The following is a 14,681-nucleotide window of genomic DNA, read 5'->3' as shown; positions in this document are numbered from 1 at the left end:
TGTGTGCTCTGTTATTTTTGAGTGGGAGTTCTTTGACTGGGGGGAGGGATAAGGAAAGAAAGGATTTTGCTGTTTCATATTATCTCTCTTTTTCTCTTTTTAAAAACCTTGTGACTTCCTTTTTCATTTCTTGGATCATCAATTAAAACTCCAAGGCTTTTTCCAACCCCAATCCTAACGTGATGAGCTCAGTTTAGAGATGGAGGGTGAGCAGCAGGAAACCTATACGGGCCTCAGGTTGAAATCAGAGATAGCAGGGATTCTGGAGCGAAGTGTGTGAGGGGTTGCCTGCTGCGATTCAGAACTGCCTTCTATTCATCCTTTTGATCATCCTTTCCACGCTTAGTTCCCACAAGAGTCAGTAGAGGTCACCAAAGCTCCACGGGTTCAGCTCCAAGTGTGACGTGCGTCCTTTTTTTTTTTTTTTAAGAGTTGGGGCGTGGGGGGTCAGACCTCCATAGCTTGCTAAGTATTTTAACTGCTAGACACTTCTCTGACATGTATCGTTCACTACCAGGGCTGCTCAGAAGCTGAGAGAGGTCAGACACTTCACTTTTGAAAGTTAAAAAGGAAAGATAAAATTCAACAGACATAGCTAAGAGAGGTCAGACCGTTTTTGAATGTTAAAAAATAAAAGATAAGATTCAACAAACATTTATTGAGTACATACTATATATTAACACTGTTGTTGGCACTGGAGATAAAATAGTCACAAGTCAGTCATTACTCTCATGAAGCTTACACTTTAGTAGGGACACCAACAAAACACATACTATCTGAAAAGCAAAGAACATAAAACAAGGCATTATGCTATAGAAAGTGAGGGAAGGGGCAACACCAGGTTGAATGCTGAAAAGGGCTTCCCAAAAGAGGGAACATTTAAGCTGAGACTTAAGGACAGGAAAAACCAAAATATGGTTTAAATTCACATTTTTAACTCAGGAAAATCCAACTATGCACATGAATTTAGATTTCTTCAACAGAATGTCACTTTAGAACCTTCAATGAAATAGTGTAGAGTTTGTTAAATACCATTTGTGTTCTAAATATTTCGCCCATAGATGGTAACATCCTAGAGCATCTAGGACCTGGGCTGATAATTAAAATGCAGGTTCCAATTCAGCAAGTGAAGTGGAATCCTGACACTTCCAACAAGCCCCCACTGACTGGACTACAAGATACTGATGGGATTTAAAACCTGATGCCTTTACCAAATGCCTCTTTTCTATCCTTGATAGGCCCTAACTAGGTGCCTCAGATGAATGTTCTTTGGACCTTCTGATACCTGCCCAGCAGGTTGGAGAGGGATTCTGAAACGAGGCAGGCCAGAGGCATCTGGATAATTTTAGGAATACAGTACTGGGGGTGGGGAGACAGTGGGCATGTCCACACTGGGGTGGGGGTGGGGGGAAACCAAACGGCTTATTTTTCTCAAGTCTCTTAGTGGTAGAGAAGTGAGATTAACATGACATGAAAATCAGCCTCTTTCTCTCCTGTTCCATTTTTTTTTTTTGAAATTTTCAAACCATTGACACAAAATTGCTAAAATGGGACTTGTTGCTCCCACACAACCAGAGTTGCCCTGGACAAAAGCCAAGTCACAGCTAAGGAAACAATCTGTCTTCTTCCCACGGGTACATAGACTTTGTTTTTATCATCATCCCTGGGCCACTCTATCCTGAATATGTACGGCTGGCACAGTCAGCAGATGGGGGCGATTCGTCTAGGAGCCTCCCCAGCTCAGCAGCAACACCTCCCAGGGCGTTCCCTCCTGCCCTCGGCTGCACTTCCTCGTCCGTGCCAGTCCTGGGATGGGAGAGGGGGTAGCCTTGGCATCAACCCCTGGTACGACAGCACGCCCCGGGAACGCAGCTCCCACCTCCCTCCGGCCTCAGCTTCCGGGCCCCGGGGCTACAGCGTGCAGCGAGTCATGTGGGCCAAGTCCTTGATCTCCGGACAGTACAGAACTGGGGGAAAGAAGGAGGGTTAGTGGCAGCGAGAAGATGCAGTCTAACCCTGGGCATCCTCTCCCCCAACCCCGTCTCTGTAGCCTCCCCGGGTGGCCCCCTCACCGTTGCTAGGCAGCGGGCGCCGCCAGCGGCGCGCGGGCGACAGCAACCTGTCCCAGAGCCGTCGGAACGCGCGCCACCCCGCGCTCCTCGGCCCCGACCCCTTGTCGCTCTCTTCCTCCTCGTCGGCCTCTCGGTCGGCGTCGCCACCTTCCCTGCCCGGGCTACCAGCCTCATCAGGTTCACGTTCAGCCCGCGCCTTCTCCTCCAACCGCGACCACAAGTCCGGGTGGACAGGGATCTCCGTGACGCCGCCGCGCGGGAGCGGGGTGGGCGCGCGGCAGAAGGGGCACGTGACGACGCGGCGGAAGCGCACCACGCGCGCGGCCGCTCCGCTGCGGTCGCCGCGCGCCGCCAGCTCGCGCAGGCAGGCGGTGCAGAGCGAGTGGCCGCAGCGGGAGCGCGCCGTTCCGGGCAGGCGGCGCGGCGCGCGGGCCCCCAGGTTGAAGGGCCGGTAGCAGATGTCGCAGTCCAGCTCGCCCCGCTCCGGCAGAGACGGCACCTTCATCAGGAGCTGCATGGTGCCCGCCGCGGACTCGAGGGTGTCGCTAACGCGGCCGACGCCGTGGGCAGCACGCACTACCCCTCCCTGTGACCCGGGTCGGGTCTTGGGGCGGGCGCCGCCGCCTCTGGCCCCTTTTAAAAATGAGACCCCGCCCCTCGAGGCGTCACGCAGTGGTCAGGCCGCTCCCTGCGGCGGCACGTGCGGGGGCGGTGGAGGCCGGCGGCCGGGAATGTGGACGCTGGCAGAGCTGGTCGGGGGATGGGGCAGGAGGCCAGAGTGATGCCAGGACTGGGGAGCTGGGGAGATAAGAGGTAGACAGCCCTCTACTCCCCCCACGCCTTCCAGCACCGCCCCCCGCCCCCCGCACAAAGCCTGTGCACCTCGATTGTGCTGTGTCCGTGCAAGTCCCCAGTCCTCTTCCTGAGCCCCACCCGGCCACGGGCACGGGTCTCTACAGTCCCTGGCACCTGTTCGCTCAGCTGGTCACACCTGCACAGCCCCATCCACACAGGCTTCCTCGGACAGGGGCAGTGCTCGTCCTGCCCCATCTTTGGTGGGCTCCGGGGTGTTTGAACGGATGCTGCCTGGCAGAAACTCTCCTGCCCGCAGCTCGCCTTGGTCTACATCACACACACACACACACTCACCGTGCTCTGGTAAGGCTGGCTCCCCAATTTTCTTGCTTCTCCAACTGCTCAACTACCAGTTGACATCTCAGTCTTTGGAGCGACTTGGATTTCAGGACCATGGCCTTGGGAATGCTGGGAATCCTTTCGTTCCCGAGGAGTCAGGCCCGGACACCCACACACCATGATGGCTCCAGCAAAGCAGCCCAGCGTGAGTTCTGACTCAGGGGTCTGACTTCCCTCACAGGTAAACAGGACGTGGTACTCACAGCCCACATTCCCTCATGGCGCCACACCCATCCCCAGCTGCCTCCTCTCCCTCCTCTTCTGGACCTGCCACCCAGGTTCTGGTGTGGAGGGTAACATCAAGCCAGCCTACCTATATCCCAGCCGCCACCACTCACTAGTTGTGACACGTTGAGCAAAGTTACTTCACTTCTCTGGGCCTTGGTTTCCTCATCTATAAATGTGGATAATAATAGGATTAAATGAGCTTACACAGGTAAAGGGCTTAGAACGGTGCCTAGCACAGAGTAAATGCCACATATTAGCTATAATTATTATCCTGTGGCCCCAGCCTAGATGGTATTCATTTTAACTTCTCACTACCCAACATTTTCAACCCCCATCTCTCTGGGTCAATACCAGGTGGGTTTCTCTAGACAGTGATGGCAAACCCTATGACGCGTGTCAGAGTTGACACGCAAACTCATTTTTTTGGTTGATTTTTCTTTGTTAAATGGCATTTAAATATATAAAATAAATATCAAAAATATAAGTCTTTGTTTTACTATGGTTGAAAATATCAAAAAATGTCTATATGTGACACGGCAGCAGAGTTAAGTTAGGGTTTTTCAAAATGTTGACACGCCGAGCTCAAAAGGTTCGTCATAACTGCTCTAGACCAGTGGTCGGCAAACTCATTAGTCAACAGAGCCAAATATCAACAGTACAACAATTGAAATTTCTTTTGAGAGCCAAATGTTTTAAACTTAAACTATATAGGTAGGTACATTGTTATTAACTTAATTAGGGGACTCCTAAGCTGGCCTTTGCTAAAAAAGTCCTCAATCTGATTGAGATACGTTCGTTCGCTGAGGTCGACCCCTTCCAACTCTCCCATCCACACTCGTCTTGTATACTCGTTTTGTCTATCTCCTTTCCGAAAACCGACTTCTGCACATGGGCCACGAAGTTTCAATCGCACTGTACGTGCGTGGTATTTTGTGGAAGAGCCACACTCAAGGGGCCAAAGAGCCGCATGTGGCTCGCTAGCCATGGTTTGCCGACCACTGCTCTAGACCAATGCATTTACTGGCAGTAATAGGCAATGTAGAGTTGGTTTTGCTTTTTAACTACATTGTTAAAACCTTAGAGGGTAATCTTTGTGAGGAGGTATACCATTATTTTTAAGCAATCATTTCAGAACTTCTAAGTTGTATTGTCTTCATGGTCACTTGGGGGAAGCTACCTACTTATTTCAATGATGCTGTCATAATTCAAAACTGTTTTGGAAATTCTCTTTGGGATGGTGTTCAGAGATCTCACATATTTTAATATCCCCAGTTGGTGATTAAATCTTAAACTTTTAAGGTAGATTTGATTATATAAATGCTCCTAACATGTTTCACAGTTAAAGCCTCTCTAAGCTTCAGACCTGGGTACCCAGTCACTTGCTCCTCTTTTCTTATTTATCTTCCAGGACCCAAACCAATCATCTCCTTGTCCAAATCAGCACCTCTTCCAGTGTTACCTACTTTTTTTATCCAAATCCAGAAATCTACAACCAGCCCACAGAATTATGAAAAAAATGATGAAGAAAATTGTGTTTAGAAGTTGTTTCAAGCCACTAAATTTTGGAGGTGATTTGTGTATCAATAGATAATTGATCTAGAAAGTTTCTTACTGTCCTTAAGACAAAGAATATTCTAGAGTGCCCTCTAAGTCACTGTATGTTCTGAACCCACTCGTGTCTCACATTCTGCTTCCATTGCCTCTTTGTCCTTAGACACTTGGACTTTGGAGATCTTTGGATCCTATGTTCTTTCCTGCTGCAAAGCTTTCTTGTATGCTGTCCCCCTCACCTTCTGGCTTTCACCTTAGTAACACCTACTTGTCTGTCAGCTCTCAGTGCAGCCTTTCCTCTGGCCTTTGGACAACTGAAGGTTCTGTATGGGTGTTGTTTGTTTGTTCCGCCCATTTGTAAGTTCCAGGAAGGTTGTTCTGAGTCTGGTTTTGTTCACCATTGTATCCCATAGTAGGACTCAGTAAATATTTGCTAAATTAATGGGTGAAGTTGCCTGGCTGGTGTGGCTCAGTTGGTGAATGTCATCCCATGCACTGAAAGGCCACCAGTTGGATTCCCAGTCAGGGCACATACCCAGGTTGTGGTTCGGTCCCTGGGGTGTGTACCAGAGGTAACCAATGCTTTTTTTCCTCCCTCTCCCTTCCTGTTTAAAGTCCATTAAAAACATATATTAAAAAAATTAATGAGTGAGGTGAGTGATAAATGTGGTAAATGAGGTGTGACAATAAAGGAAGGTTTTTTTGCAGGGGGTTTCTAAACTGCCTCTGAAGGTAATTATAAGGAGCTTTTTAAAATGTTCTGAGCAATGGGGGAGACATTTTTAAAAGAAGTGCATAACCCTCCAAGGTGGTTATATAAGAGAGGACTATTTTGAATTTATAAATTCATGTATGTTTGTTACAGAAAAACTAATGATAGTTTAGTCATACATTTTACCTCTTGGTTTCCTCCACAGTCTTCCCAAATGAGTAGAAGATGATGGTTATGGTATCTAAGTATTCATTAGTTGATCCAGTTGGTTGCTAATCCAGAAAGTGGTATATGCTGCTTTTTCTCTTTTGGAAATTGCTCTCCCAGCTTCACGATCAGGGGTGAGGATGGGTAGCAGGGAGATGGTGAAGTGGTGGTTGTTTTTTAATCCTCACCCGAGGTTACGTTTTCATTGATTTTTAGAGTGACAGGAAGGGAGAGCGAAACATTGATGTGACAGAAACATGGATCAGCTGCCTCCCGCACGCCCCCCAACTGGGGACCAAACACACAACCTAGTTATGTGCCCTGACTGGGACTCGAACCCGTGACCTGTACCAGAGGATGCTCCAACCATCTGAGCCCCCCAGGGAATGGCAACGTTGTATTTTAAGAAAGGCAGAGCACATTCTTCCCTGCCTTGTGATCTTTAAAGGTTGTAACTTCCCACCCACTTTCTATCTCAGGGACATCGGGGTCCTTTGGGGAAGACTAAGGGGCTATATCTGACATAATCCCATTCAATTCTGCTTTTCTGCCATCCTCACTCGTTTTCTTTTTTTCCTTTATAGCGAAAACTCCTTTCCCTTTCTCTGTATCATCTCAACCATCGACCAGTTTTCATTTTACCTCTCCTTCACCAAATCCCAAAGCCTCAACTTCAGAACAGCCCTCCCATTCAGCCACAAGAAAACCACAAGAAACTAGTTCCTTAGCATGTGTGGGTATCAGGCAAGAGTGAAATTAAGGAGTATAAGACCAGAAGTGTGAGGGCAGTGGGTGTCAGGGGGAGGAAAAAGACCACGAAGCCAGATCTCTCTGGGTTCTAAGGAATGCGGCAACGGAAGGAAGGAAGGAAACTGGGGCCCAAGTGCTTTGGTGCTGGGCCCTTGGTGAGAGTGGTGCCTAGGAGCACAGTGCTTGGGTCTCTGGGGTAAATGAACAGTGGAGAGAAAGCTAGTACCGGAGCTTTCTAATGGCTGGGGCTAAGCCAGATATCTGAGACTGAGACCCTAACCTCCCACCCCCTGCAATTTCAGACAGTGATTGAGGAAGGATTAAGATTTTATTTACAATTCCCTGGAAAGTCTTACAGAAGAGAGGCCATTATTATTGCTTTAAGATTATTGCCAGAACTAAGACTGCAGTCCTCCAAAGCCAGGTAGAAGTCCTGGCTCAAAAGTCTATCCCCAGACCCTTTTGTGTTAGCCCCGTATCCCTGCTTGGACCTAAAGGCTGTCACTATTTCTTGTGACGCACAGCCCAACCGCTTTCCAAGGACAGCCCTGGCCCAGCTATACATCCGCCATCGATTTTCTCTCTACCTTTGTCAGAAACAACGTATTAACACTAATTCCAGTTTTAAGCCCTTCTTCACCTCCTGGCTGGGAGGCAGGGTCCTTTGTTCCTAAAGATTATCATGTAGTTCCCGCCAGGACCAGCCTGGCTTCCTTTGTACAGCATAACGGCATATCGTAAGAACCCCATTTTCCTTCGTCCCAGATGACGTCACAACTCACTTGTTAGGTTAGTTCCCCTTGATGACATTTCAAGGGCCACTTTTGAGGTCCTCTGCGTTTCTTGTGTCTACCGTTTAGCTTTTTTTTTTTACCCCCTCGGCTATTGGGGTAAGAGAGAAAGAGGGGAGACCAAATGGCAGAGGGGATTGCCCAGTAGCTAGCTCATGCCTGGTATTAGCAGAGAGGCCTGGAAGAACGCAGAAGGGAGCGGCGGACTACTTTTCCTCTCAAGCCCCACTGCGGAAGGATATGGCTTTGTTCATGCGTGTAAATTATCGAAGCCGGAACTCGTTAGTGGGCGGGACCACTTGGCTCTGGCAGCTGCGTGGAGGGATCTGGAGCTGGAGGGGTTTGGCTTCGGGGGAACAGTTCTGGGTGGGCAGGGGTGCAGCGGCGCCAGATTTGGGTCTCTGCGCCCCCGACAGACTATTTCTTGGAATGTGGTTTGTTCCCCAGGAGCCCGTCTATCTCCGTAACCGTCTGCGGGGTCAGCTGGCTCAGCACCTGGAGGAGAATGGGGTGGTTGGGTCCCTGAAGAAGGATCTGAAGTTTGAGGGCCTGAACTTGGAGGACCCAAGGGAGCAGCACAGAGAGCCAAGTGGCAGGGAAAGAGTCACAGCTGCGCCCGTTTTGCCTTGTCACCCTGGAACCTCTCATCTGCAAAGGGAGGGCCTTGTAGTGAGTCCTCACTTTGGGTTGGACAATGAGGCCTTGACCCCTGGGGCGGGGCCAGAGAGGGGCTCTGCCTCGGATTCCCCAGCTCACCTGTAGGGCACCCAGATGTTCTATCAGCTGCTCTGCACTCGACACCCCCAGCAAGACCGAGCTGACACCCTCACTGCGGAGACACCACGCTGAAGCCAGAGGAGGAAAGCAAGAGAACTGATGGATAAGAATGAACATGCGAACTTCAGAAGTGTCTCGGAGGACGAGGATTCTCCCTCAGGACAAACCACTCTTGGGTTTGGGAGTTTCTCCGAAGGAGACAAGGCCTCTGCGGGGGCCAGGGCAGGCAGTGTCTCACCGATAGCCAGCTGCGCCACAGTGCAGCCCAGCTGGTGAGCTATGGGTAGGAGGTCCATGACTTTGGCTTGTTGCTTCTTGCCGTCCTCACTGTGCACTTTGTCCTTGAGCCACTGGTAACTCTGGAGGCCAAAGAGAATCATCAAAAGACCCCCCCCCCCCACCACCACCACCCCAGAACAGCCAAAATAGCCCAGTCCTGCCACCTGAGCCCCAAGATCAAACCTTGATGGTGGCCCTGCAGGGATCTGGGATTCGCCCATCATACTTGCTAGTGATGAGGCCACAGGCCAGAGGGGACCAGGTGACTGAGCCAACGCCTAAGAGGAAGAGGATTAGATGTGGGGAAAGGAATCCAGGTGATGCTGAGCCCAAGGGAAAGGTAGGGACGAGGGGGCTTCGAACCAATCTTGTGGTAGAGCTCTGGCAGCTGCATCTCCACCTTTTCTCTTTGGAACAGATGGTGCTCTACTTGTTCACACACTGGAGGAATCAGATTGAACTGTCTGGCCACAGAGTAGGCCTCCTGAGTGGGGTGGGAAAGAGAGAGGGGTGTGGTGAGGAAGCACTCTTTCCATTTTCTTCCACTCCTCTTCCTCCTCCTCCAATAGAGCGGGGTTTGGAGTGGCCATGTGAAAAGTGGGAATCAGTTGTGGGACAGGGGGAAGTGGGGTAGCACACTCACCATGATTTCTGCAGCCCCCCATCGGGATGTCCCCCAGTATAGAGCCAGGCCTTGGTTGATGACATAGGTCATGGCTCGAACAATCTCTAGGCATATGGGAGAGGAGAGCCTTACTGCCAGATCCCTGGCATCCAGGACTCCAGATCTGCAGATCTCTGCCTGCCCCACCCAGACCCCAGGCATCTCTGTGGAGTCAGAGAGGTTGCTTTCTGCTCTTTGCTTCCCTCCCTGTCTAAGTCTTGGGGATCTGAGCATCCACTGTGGAGCCTGGGAGGCCTCCTGAGCAAGAGCTGGCTTCCTGTTGAGGTTTGAGACGTGCTCAGTTGTGAAGGACTCTTAGAGTTGGGGTGCTGCTTTTACCCTCCATGGGACTGTTGGGATCTGAGCGATTAGCAAAGACGATGTCCACGTATCCCAGCTGGAGACGTTCCAGAGATTCTCGCAAGCCTGGGGTAGGGATGAGGACAGGAAGGTAAGTACCTTAGTTTCAGTTTCGGAAGAATTCAGATCTCACCATTTTGCCATGGCCGTCTAAATCCCAGTTCCCCTATTCAAAGCCTCTAACTCAGGAGCTTCAGAGAATGTTCCCAACGCCTCTGGGTTCCATACCAAGCCACTTCAGGTTCCTAGTCTCTTAACTCTCACCCTCGATGATGTGTTTGCGGCTCAAGCCTCGCTCAGTTTCTGCCCTGTAGGAAAAGGTAAGTCAAAGATGAGGTGTGACACAGGTAGGAGACCAGGGCTGGCCTGCACCAGAGGAACTGGGATTGCATGGGTTCTCACAGGTGGAATGTAGACCTGGGGTAGCAAATATGGGGACAGCCGTCACCACCGTCCCATACATCACACACCCTCTGTAGATCATTTCCCCACTTAGAGTGGGGGCAGCCACTTACTGTCCTCCCCCAAAAATCTTGGTGGTGATGACGTAGCTTGATCTCCTGGAAAAAGAAAAATGGGAGAACCAGCAAGAAAAGGACATTTGATGATTATGTTCCTAGCAACCGCCCCCCCCCCCCCCAAAAAAATAAAAACAGTCTCACCTCCAACCTTTGCTCTTGAGGATATTGCCTAGGGTTCTTTCAGCCCTGGAAGAAAGACAATGTAGACACACTGACCCCTCCAAGATGGACCAGTTCCTTCCCCTCTTCCTCCCATTTCCCGTCAACTAATTCCCTCTCTTGTTAAGTGGAGAATAAACCAGGAGTCCAGTGGGCTGTCAGCCCCATCCAGGACTAAATAAAAGAAGCTCCTGGAACTAGGGGTGTAGTTATATAGTTTTCATTCAATCATTCAACATGCATCAACTGTGCATCAATTATGCACCAAGCTCTGTCCTGAGTTCTGAAGGGACAGAGTAGGATGAGGGGAGTGGGACAAGGAGACACTGGTTCCAACCATTTGTGTTGCCCCCTCCCCTTGAGTCTACAAAATCCCACCGATCCTTCAAAGCTTAGCTCAGATTCTGCCTCTGAGGGAAACAGAAAATGTTCTCTGATTGCTATAGACTATGGTCAGTCCTTGTTAGCTTCCATAGCTCTTACTGGTGATTTTCAACCGGTATGCCACAGGAATTTTTAAAACATGTAATAGCCGACTATTTAGTCGGGACACTGGCCTCATTTCCCTTAAATTGTCAAATAAAAAAATGACAGCAGCCCTAGCCGGTTTGGCTTGGTGGATAGAGCATCAGCCTGCAGACTAAAGGCTCCCAGGTTCGATTTCTGGTCAAGGGCACATGCCCGGGTTGCTGGCTTGATCCGATCCGCAGTGGGGAGTGTGCGGGAGGCAGCCAATCGATGATTCGCTCTCATCATTGATGTCTCTATGTCTCTCTCCCTCTTTCTTCCTCTCTGAAATCAATAAAAGTATATTTTTTTAAAATGACAACAGCCAACACAATAATGGCCATCCACTGTGAACGAATCAAAATTATACATATTTTTTTGTTCAGATCGGCCAAAAAAATTTTTTTTCATGTGCCGCAGAATTTTAGTAATTAGTTTATGTGTGCCATGAGATAAAAAAGGTTGAAAATCACTGGGCTACACAATTCTTTGACACATAATTATGAACTAAGATGTGATAAGTCTTAAGTTATGGTGGACTGTTATTCATTCTGTCATATCTCCCTGTCTTTTTGGTTGGTTTGTTTTGCTTAGACTGTGAGCTTCTTGAGGGCATATTGATGTTATCCCACAAGCAGTGCCTACTCTGTACCAGGCTCTGTGTAGTACTCAGGTGACATGGGGGAAAGCAAGACAGATTTCATAGAAGGAGGAGCATCCCAGTTGAGCAGCCAATATGGCTACATGAGCCAGTAATTGATACTGGTGTGTTGGAGGGCAATATAAAGTGCTTTAGGAACTGAGGGGGCTAGTGGGGAACCGGGTGAAGGCTTCCTGGAGAAGCAGACATCTGGCCAGGTCTTGAGGATGAGCAGAAGAGTTTGCCATATGAAGAAGAGGTAGGAGTGGCTACTCCCAGTGTGAAGCCGGGGGGGTGTGATGTGGCATGGTGTGTTTGAAAATTTAGATTTGGAAACCCCACGCCGTTGCCCATAATTGATGCCCAAGATATATTTGTTGGTTTTATTTTATTTTGACTGCACAGTATGCCTACTGCCCTCTAAGCTGATGTTTGGGACTATGATTCCCATAATGTTTCGGGGGCCCCACTGGCTGACAGGTTAGAACTTATGTTGGCAGGATTCCCAGAGTTCTTGAGATGGAAAACATGAAGCCCTGAGGTTCTCTCAGTCTTCTAATTATAACTTAGCTCTTTCGCCCCAGTCCTTACTTTCCAGCTGCATACACCTCGGTGGTGTCAAACAGGTTTATACCATGCTCATAGGCTACTGTCAGCACGTCCTCTGCTGTCTAGGGAGGTGAGAGAAAGAGTTGAAGATTATCCACAGGCCCCTCAATTACTTCCCTCATTGCACTCTAGTACCTTAGCCTTGATTTCTACATTCTCTTCCCTTTTCCCATCCCCCAGCCTCATGTCCCCTTCACCATTCTCCGTGCTTGTTGTCCAAACCCCAACCCAAGTCCATTTCCCCTTGTTCTGGTTCCCTCATAGCCCCTCACCCTGCTTCTAGGTCCCATCACTTATACCTCATCCGAGATCTGAGAACCAAATGTGACCCAGGTACCTGCAAGAGAGAAGCCAGACATGTGAGAACTGTGGGAGGCAAGCCATGAAAGAACACCCTTCCCTTAAATCTTTTTTCTAACTCACCTAGGCCAAGACAGGACACACGAAGACCAGACTTCCCTAGGTTTCTGCAGGAGACAGAAGTAGCAGGAAGGTGTGGAGCCCCCATTCGGAACAGAGATGACCAGCCCCCAGCTCCTCTCCTTCCAGGATCAGAAGCCCTCAGGGGGGTCTCAGTCCAAAACTAGACCCAGTGGGGCTGCCGAATTGGGCAGTGCTATGCCCATAGCGTAAGTGAACAAATAAGTGATTGTTCTTCTGGATATACTGTAACATGCTTATCTTCCTTCCTATCACGTTGCAGATGTACTGCTTGGCTTGTGTTTTGCTGGTGGGGTTTTGTCTGTGTTTGATTCATCTCTGGCAGGTGTGGAGTTGGGGGCTGGGAGGAATGTGACTGGCCAAGTGTGATGAGTTTGTGAAAACAGACCTTCAGACAGAAGTGCTATGCTAAAGGGCGGACATCGGAGTGGGAGGAGTTAACCAAGTCAAATTCAGTCACTCAACCAAGGGTCCCTGGTTAGCCTCGGCAGACGAGACTCCAACAAAGGGAGGCAGGACACCTAGGTGGGGAGTATGACAGGAGGGGCCAGTTCTCCCTCTTCCTCTCCCCACTCTCTCTGCTCCTGTGGGCTTGTGAAGTCTGTCTCTGAACGAGAAAGACCCCTCCTCCCAAGCCCCCGCTCAGGTAATCAGCTCCCAAGCGGAGCTGCCACATGGAAGGGATGGAATTCAACTGACAACATCCGGTGGGCTCAGCGGGTGGGCTCAGCTCCCGTCCAGGCAGGAGCCCCCCTCCTGCCCCTCCTGCCCCCATGCCAGTTCTGAGAGCCTAGCAGTTCTCTGAGATAAAGTTGGTTACGTTACAGTCCACCTTCCCCACCTGACCCCTGTTCCTCAGCATGGGGTTGAGAGATGTGGTCCATCTTTCCACCTTCTGTCCCCACCCAGATAGGTCGCAGGACACTGGGCCCGTGGGGCAGGGCAGGTGGGGGCGGTATCTGGGTCAGGCACCCTGAGCAGGCCAGGGTGAGAAGCCCTTCTCTTCTCCCTCTTCCCAGGACACAGACCCAAGGACACTGGGGGGCGGGGGGGGGGGGCGGGCAGGCACCCTGGAGATCCGTGCACCCCGGCTTTCCTGGGGGTAAGGAAAAAAGCTCAGGAGCATCCCAGGCTCTGATGGGACCGGGTCAACCTTGGTAAACTTGCATTTCTCCTAAGTAGGGGTATCTACGGAGACCAAGAGAGGGACCAAGTAAGGGGGGGCCGGGGCTGGGAAGAAGAGAGAATGCTCCGGGACCTTCTGAGCGAAGTTTGAGGGGGTCCCGGGGCATCTCAGAAGCCTCAGGGGCCAGGAAAGGGGAGCAGATTGGGCGGGCTGCCCGGCCACCCCATACCTGTATTTCATGCCTGTGCCTCGGCCGGTGCTCTCTCGGAGGACCCCGGGAGGCGCTGGGGGTCGGGGGACCACTGCGGTGCGGGTCTTGGGGCCCGATCCTCCTCCTCCGGGAGGGTTCCCGTGCACCCCGCCGGCAGGCCCGCCGTTACCGCCCCCGGGGCCGGGCCGGGGTCCACACAGACGGTCCTCACTGTTCCGGCTGCGGAGGTTCTGCTCGGTACACGCGATGGACACCTGCATGCCGGCTGCCCACGGGGAGGGGGCTCCGAGGGCGAGGGAAGGGAGGAAGCCGGGGAGCCCGAGGGCGGACAGGCGGGTGTCGTGGCCGGAGCCCCGGGGAGAGCGGGGAGGCTGCGGAGGCTGCGGAGGGAGTCAGCAGGCAGGATCGGGCCCGCGGGGGCGGGCGGCTGGAGGTCGCGGGGTGTGCGGTGGGAGGAGGGAAACGCAGGGGAACCACGAGTGGAGGTATTCGTCCACAGGGGCACTGGCGCGGGAAGAGGAGGGGTAATGAATGAGGGTAATGGGGAGGGCGATCCGGGAGGGTAGAGACCGAGGGAGGAGTGGGGGGGGGGGGGGGGGGGGGGGAGAGGTGCCACCTCAGGCTGAGCCGCAGGGGACCCGCTAGGTTCCCAGCCGCGTCCGCAGCGGGCCCGGCTCATCAACATGCAGGCACCGCCCCTCATCTGCATAACCCCGCCCGCCTCCCGGTGAAACCCGCCTCCTCTGCATAAGCCCCGCCTCCCGGAGCTCTACAGCTGGACTATTGGGTGTCCTCGGAGGAGCCGGGGAGCTGCGCTGGGGAGGGTGGTTCTCGGGCTCTCTGGGTCCCCAGGCTGGGCGGGCTTCCTCCAGCTCAGCAGTT

General features: G+C 51.5%; 2 protein-coding genes across 4 annotated transcripts; both read right to left on the bottom strand.

Moving 5' to 3' along the window:
- Positions 1-667: 667 nt before the first annotated feature.
- Positions 668-2,656, bottom strand: RNF227 (ring finger protein 227). Its single transcript, XM_070393099.1, has 2 exons — positions 2,073-2,656; positions 668-1,967 (listed from the first exon to the last, which is right to left on the bottom strand). Exons 1-2 carry the CDS (start codon positions 2,587-2,589, stop codon positions 1,912-1,914), a joined length of 573 nt encoding a protein of 190 aa, XP_070249200.1. The 5' UTR covers positions 2,590-2,656; the 3' UTR covers positions 668-1,911.
- A 4,395-nt stretch (positions 2,657-7,051) lies between these two features.
- Positions 7,052-14,359, bottom strand: KCNAB3 (potassium voltage-gated channel subfamily A regulatory beta subunit 3). 3 transcript variants are annotated; one of them, XM_070393988.1, is made up of 14 exons: positions 13,818-14,359; positions 12,445-12,488; positions 12,321-12,358; positions 12,004-12,083; positions 10,248-10,292; positions 10,101-10,145; positions 9,850-9,893; positions 9,565-9,651; positions 9,205-9,290; positions 8,925-9,045; positions 8,745-8,839; positions 8,521-8,641; positions 8,262-8,350; positions 7,052-8,000 (listed from the first exon to the last, which is right to left on the bottom strand). In XM_070393988.1, the coding sequence occupies exons 1-14, from the start codon at positions 14,057-14,059 to the stop codon at positions 7,923-7,925; spliced, it is 1,215 nt and encodes a 404-aa protein (XP_070250089.1). In that variant the 5' UTR covers positions 14,060-14,359; the 3' UTR covers positions 7,052-7,922. The 3 variants fall into 3 exon arrangements, with proteins under 3 accessions (XP_070250089.1, XP_070250091.1, XP_070250090.1); XM_070393989.1 differs by having other exon boundaries at positions 7,913-8,000; positions 8,262-8,334; XM_070393990.1 differs by lacking the exons at positions 12,445-12,488; positions 13,818-14,359 and having other exon boundaries at positions 12,294-12,358.
- Positions 14,360-14,681: the final 322 nt, after the last annotated feature.

The sequence above is a fragment of the Myotis yumanensis genome, unplaced genomic scaffold (assembly GCF_028538775.1).
Source record: "Myotis yumanensis isolate MYYU_CA2020_CCGP unplaced genomic scaffold, mMyoYum1.0.hap1 SCAF_16, whole genome shotgun sequence".
Taxonomy (NCBI): Eukaryota; Metazoa; Chordata; class Mammalia; order Chiroptera; family Vespertilionidae; genus Myotis; species Myotis yumanensis.
Note: the sequence above shows the minus strand (reverse complement) of the source record. Positions and strands in the feature narration are given on the sequence as shown.

Coding starts and splice junctions, on each gene's coding strand:
- KCNAB3 (XM_070393988.1), bottom strand. CDS start 14,059: ATGCAGGTGTCCATCGCGTGTACCGAGCAGAACCTCCGCAGCCGGAAC. Junction 12,489..13,817: donor GGCACAGGCATGAAATACAG/GTATGGGGTGGC, acceptor TGTCTCCTGCAG/AAACCTAGGGAAGTCTGGTC. Junction 8,642..8,744: donor CCTGCAGGGCCACCATCAAG/GTTTGATCTTGG, acceptor TTTGGCCTCCAG/AGTTACCAGTGGCTCAAGGA.
- RNF227 (XM_070393099.1), bottom strand. CDS start 2,589: ATGCAGCTCCTGATGAAGGTGCCGTCTCTGCCGGAGCGGGGCGAGCTG. Junction 1,968..2,072: donor GCGCCCGCTGCCTAGCAACG/GTGAGGGGGCCA, acceptor TCTTTCCCCCAG/TTCTGTACTGTCCGGAGATC.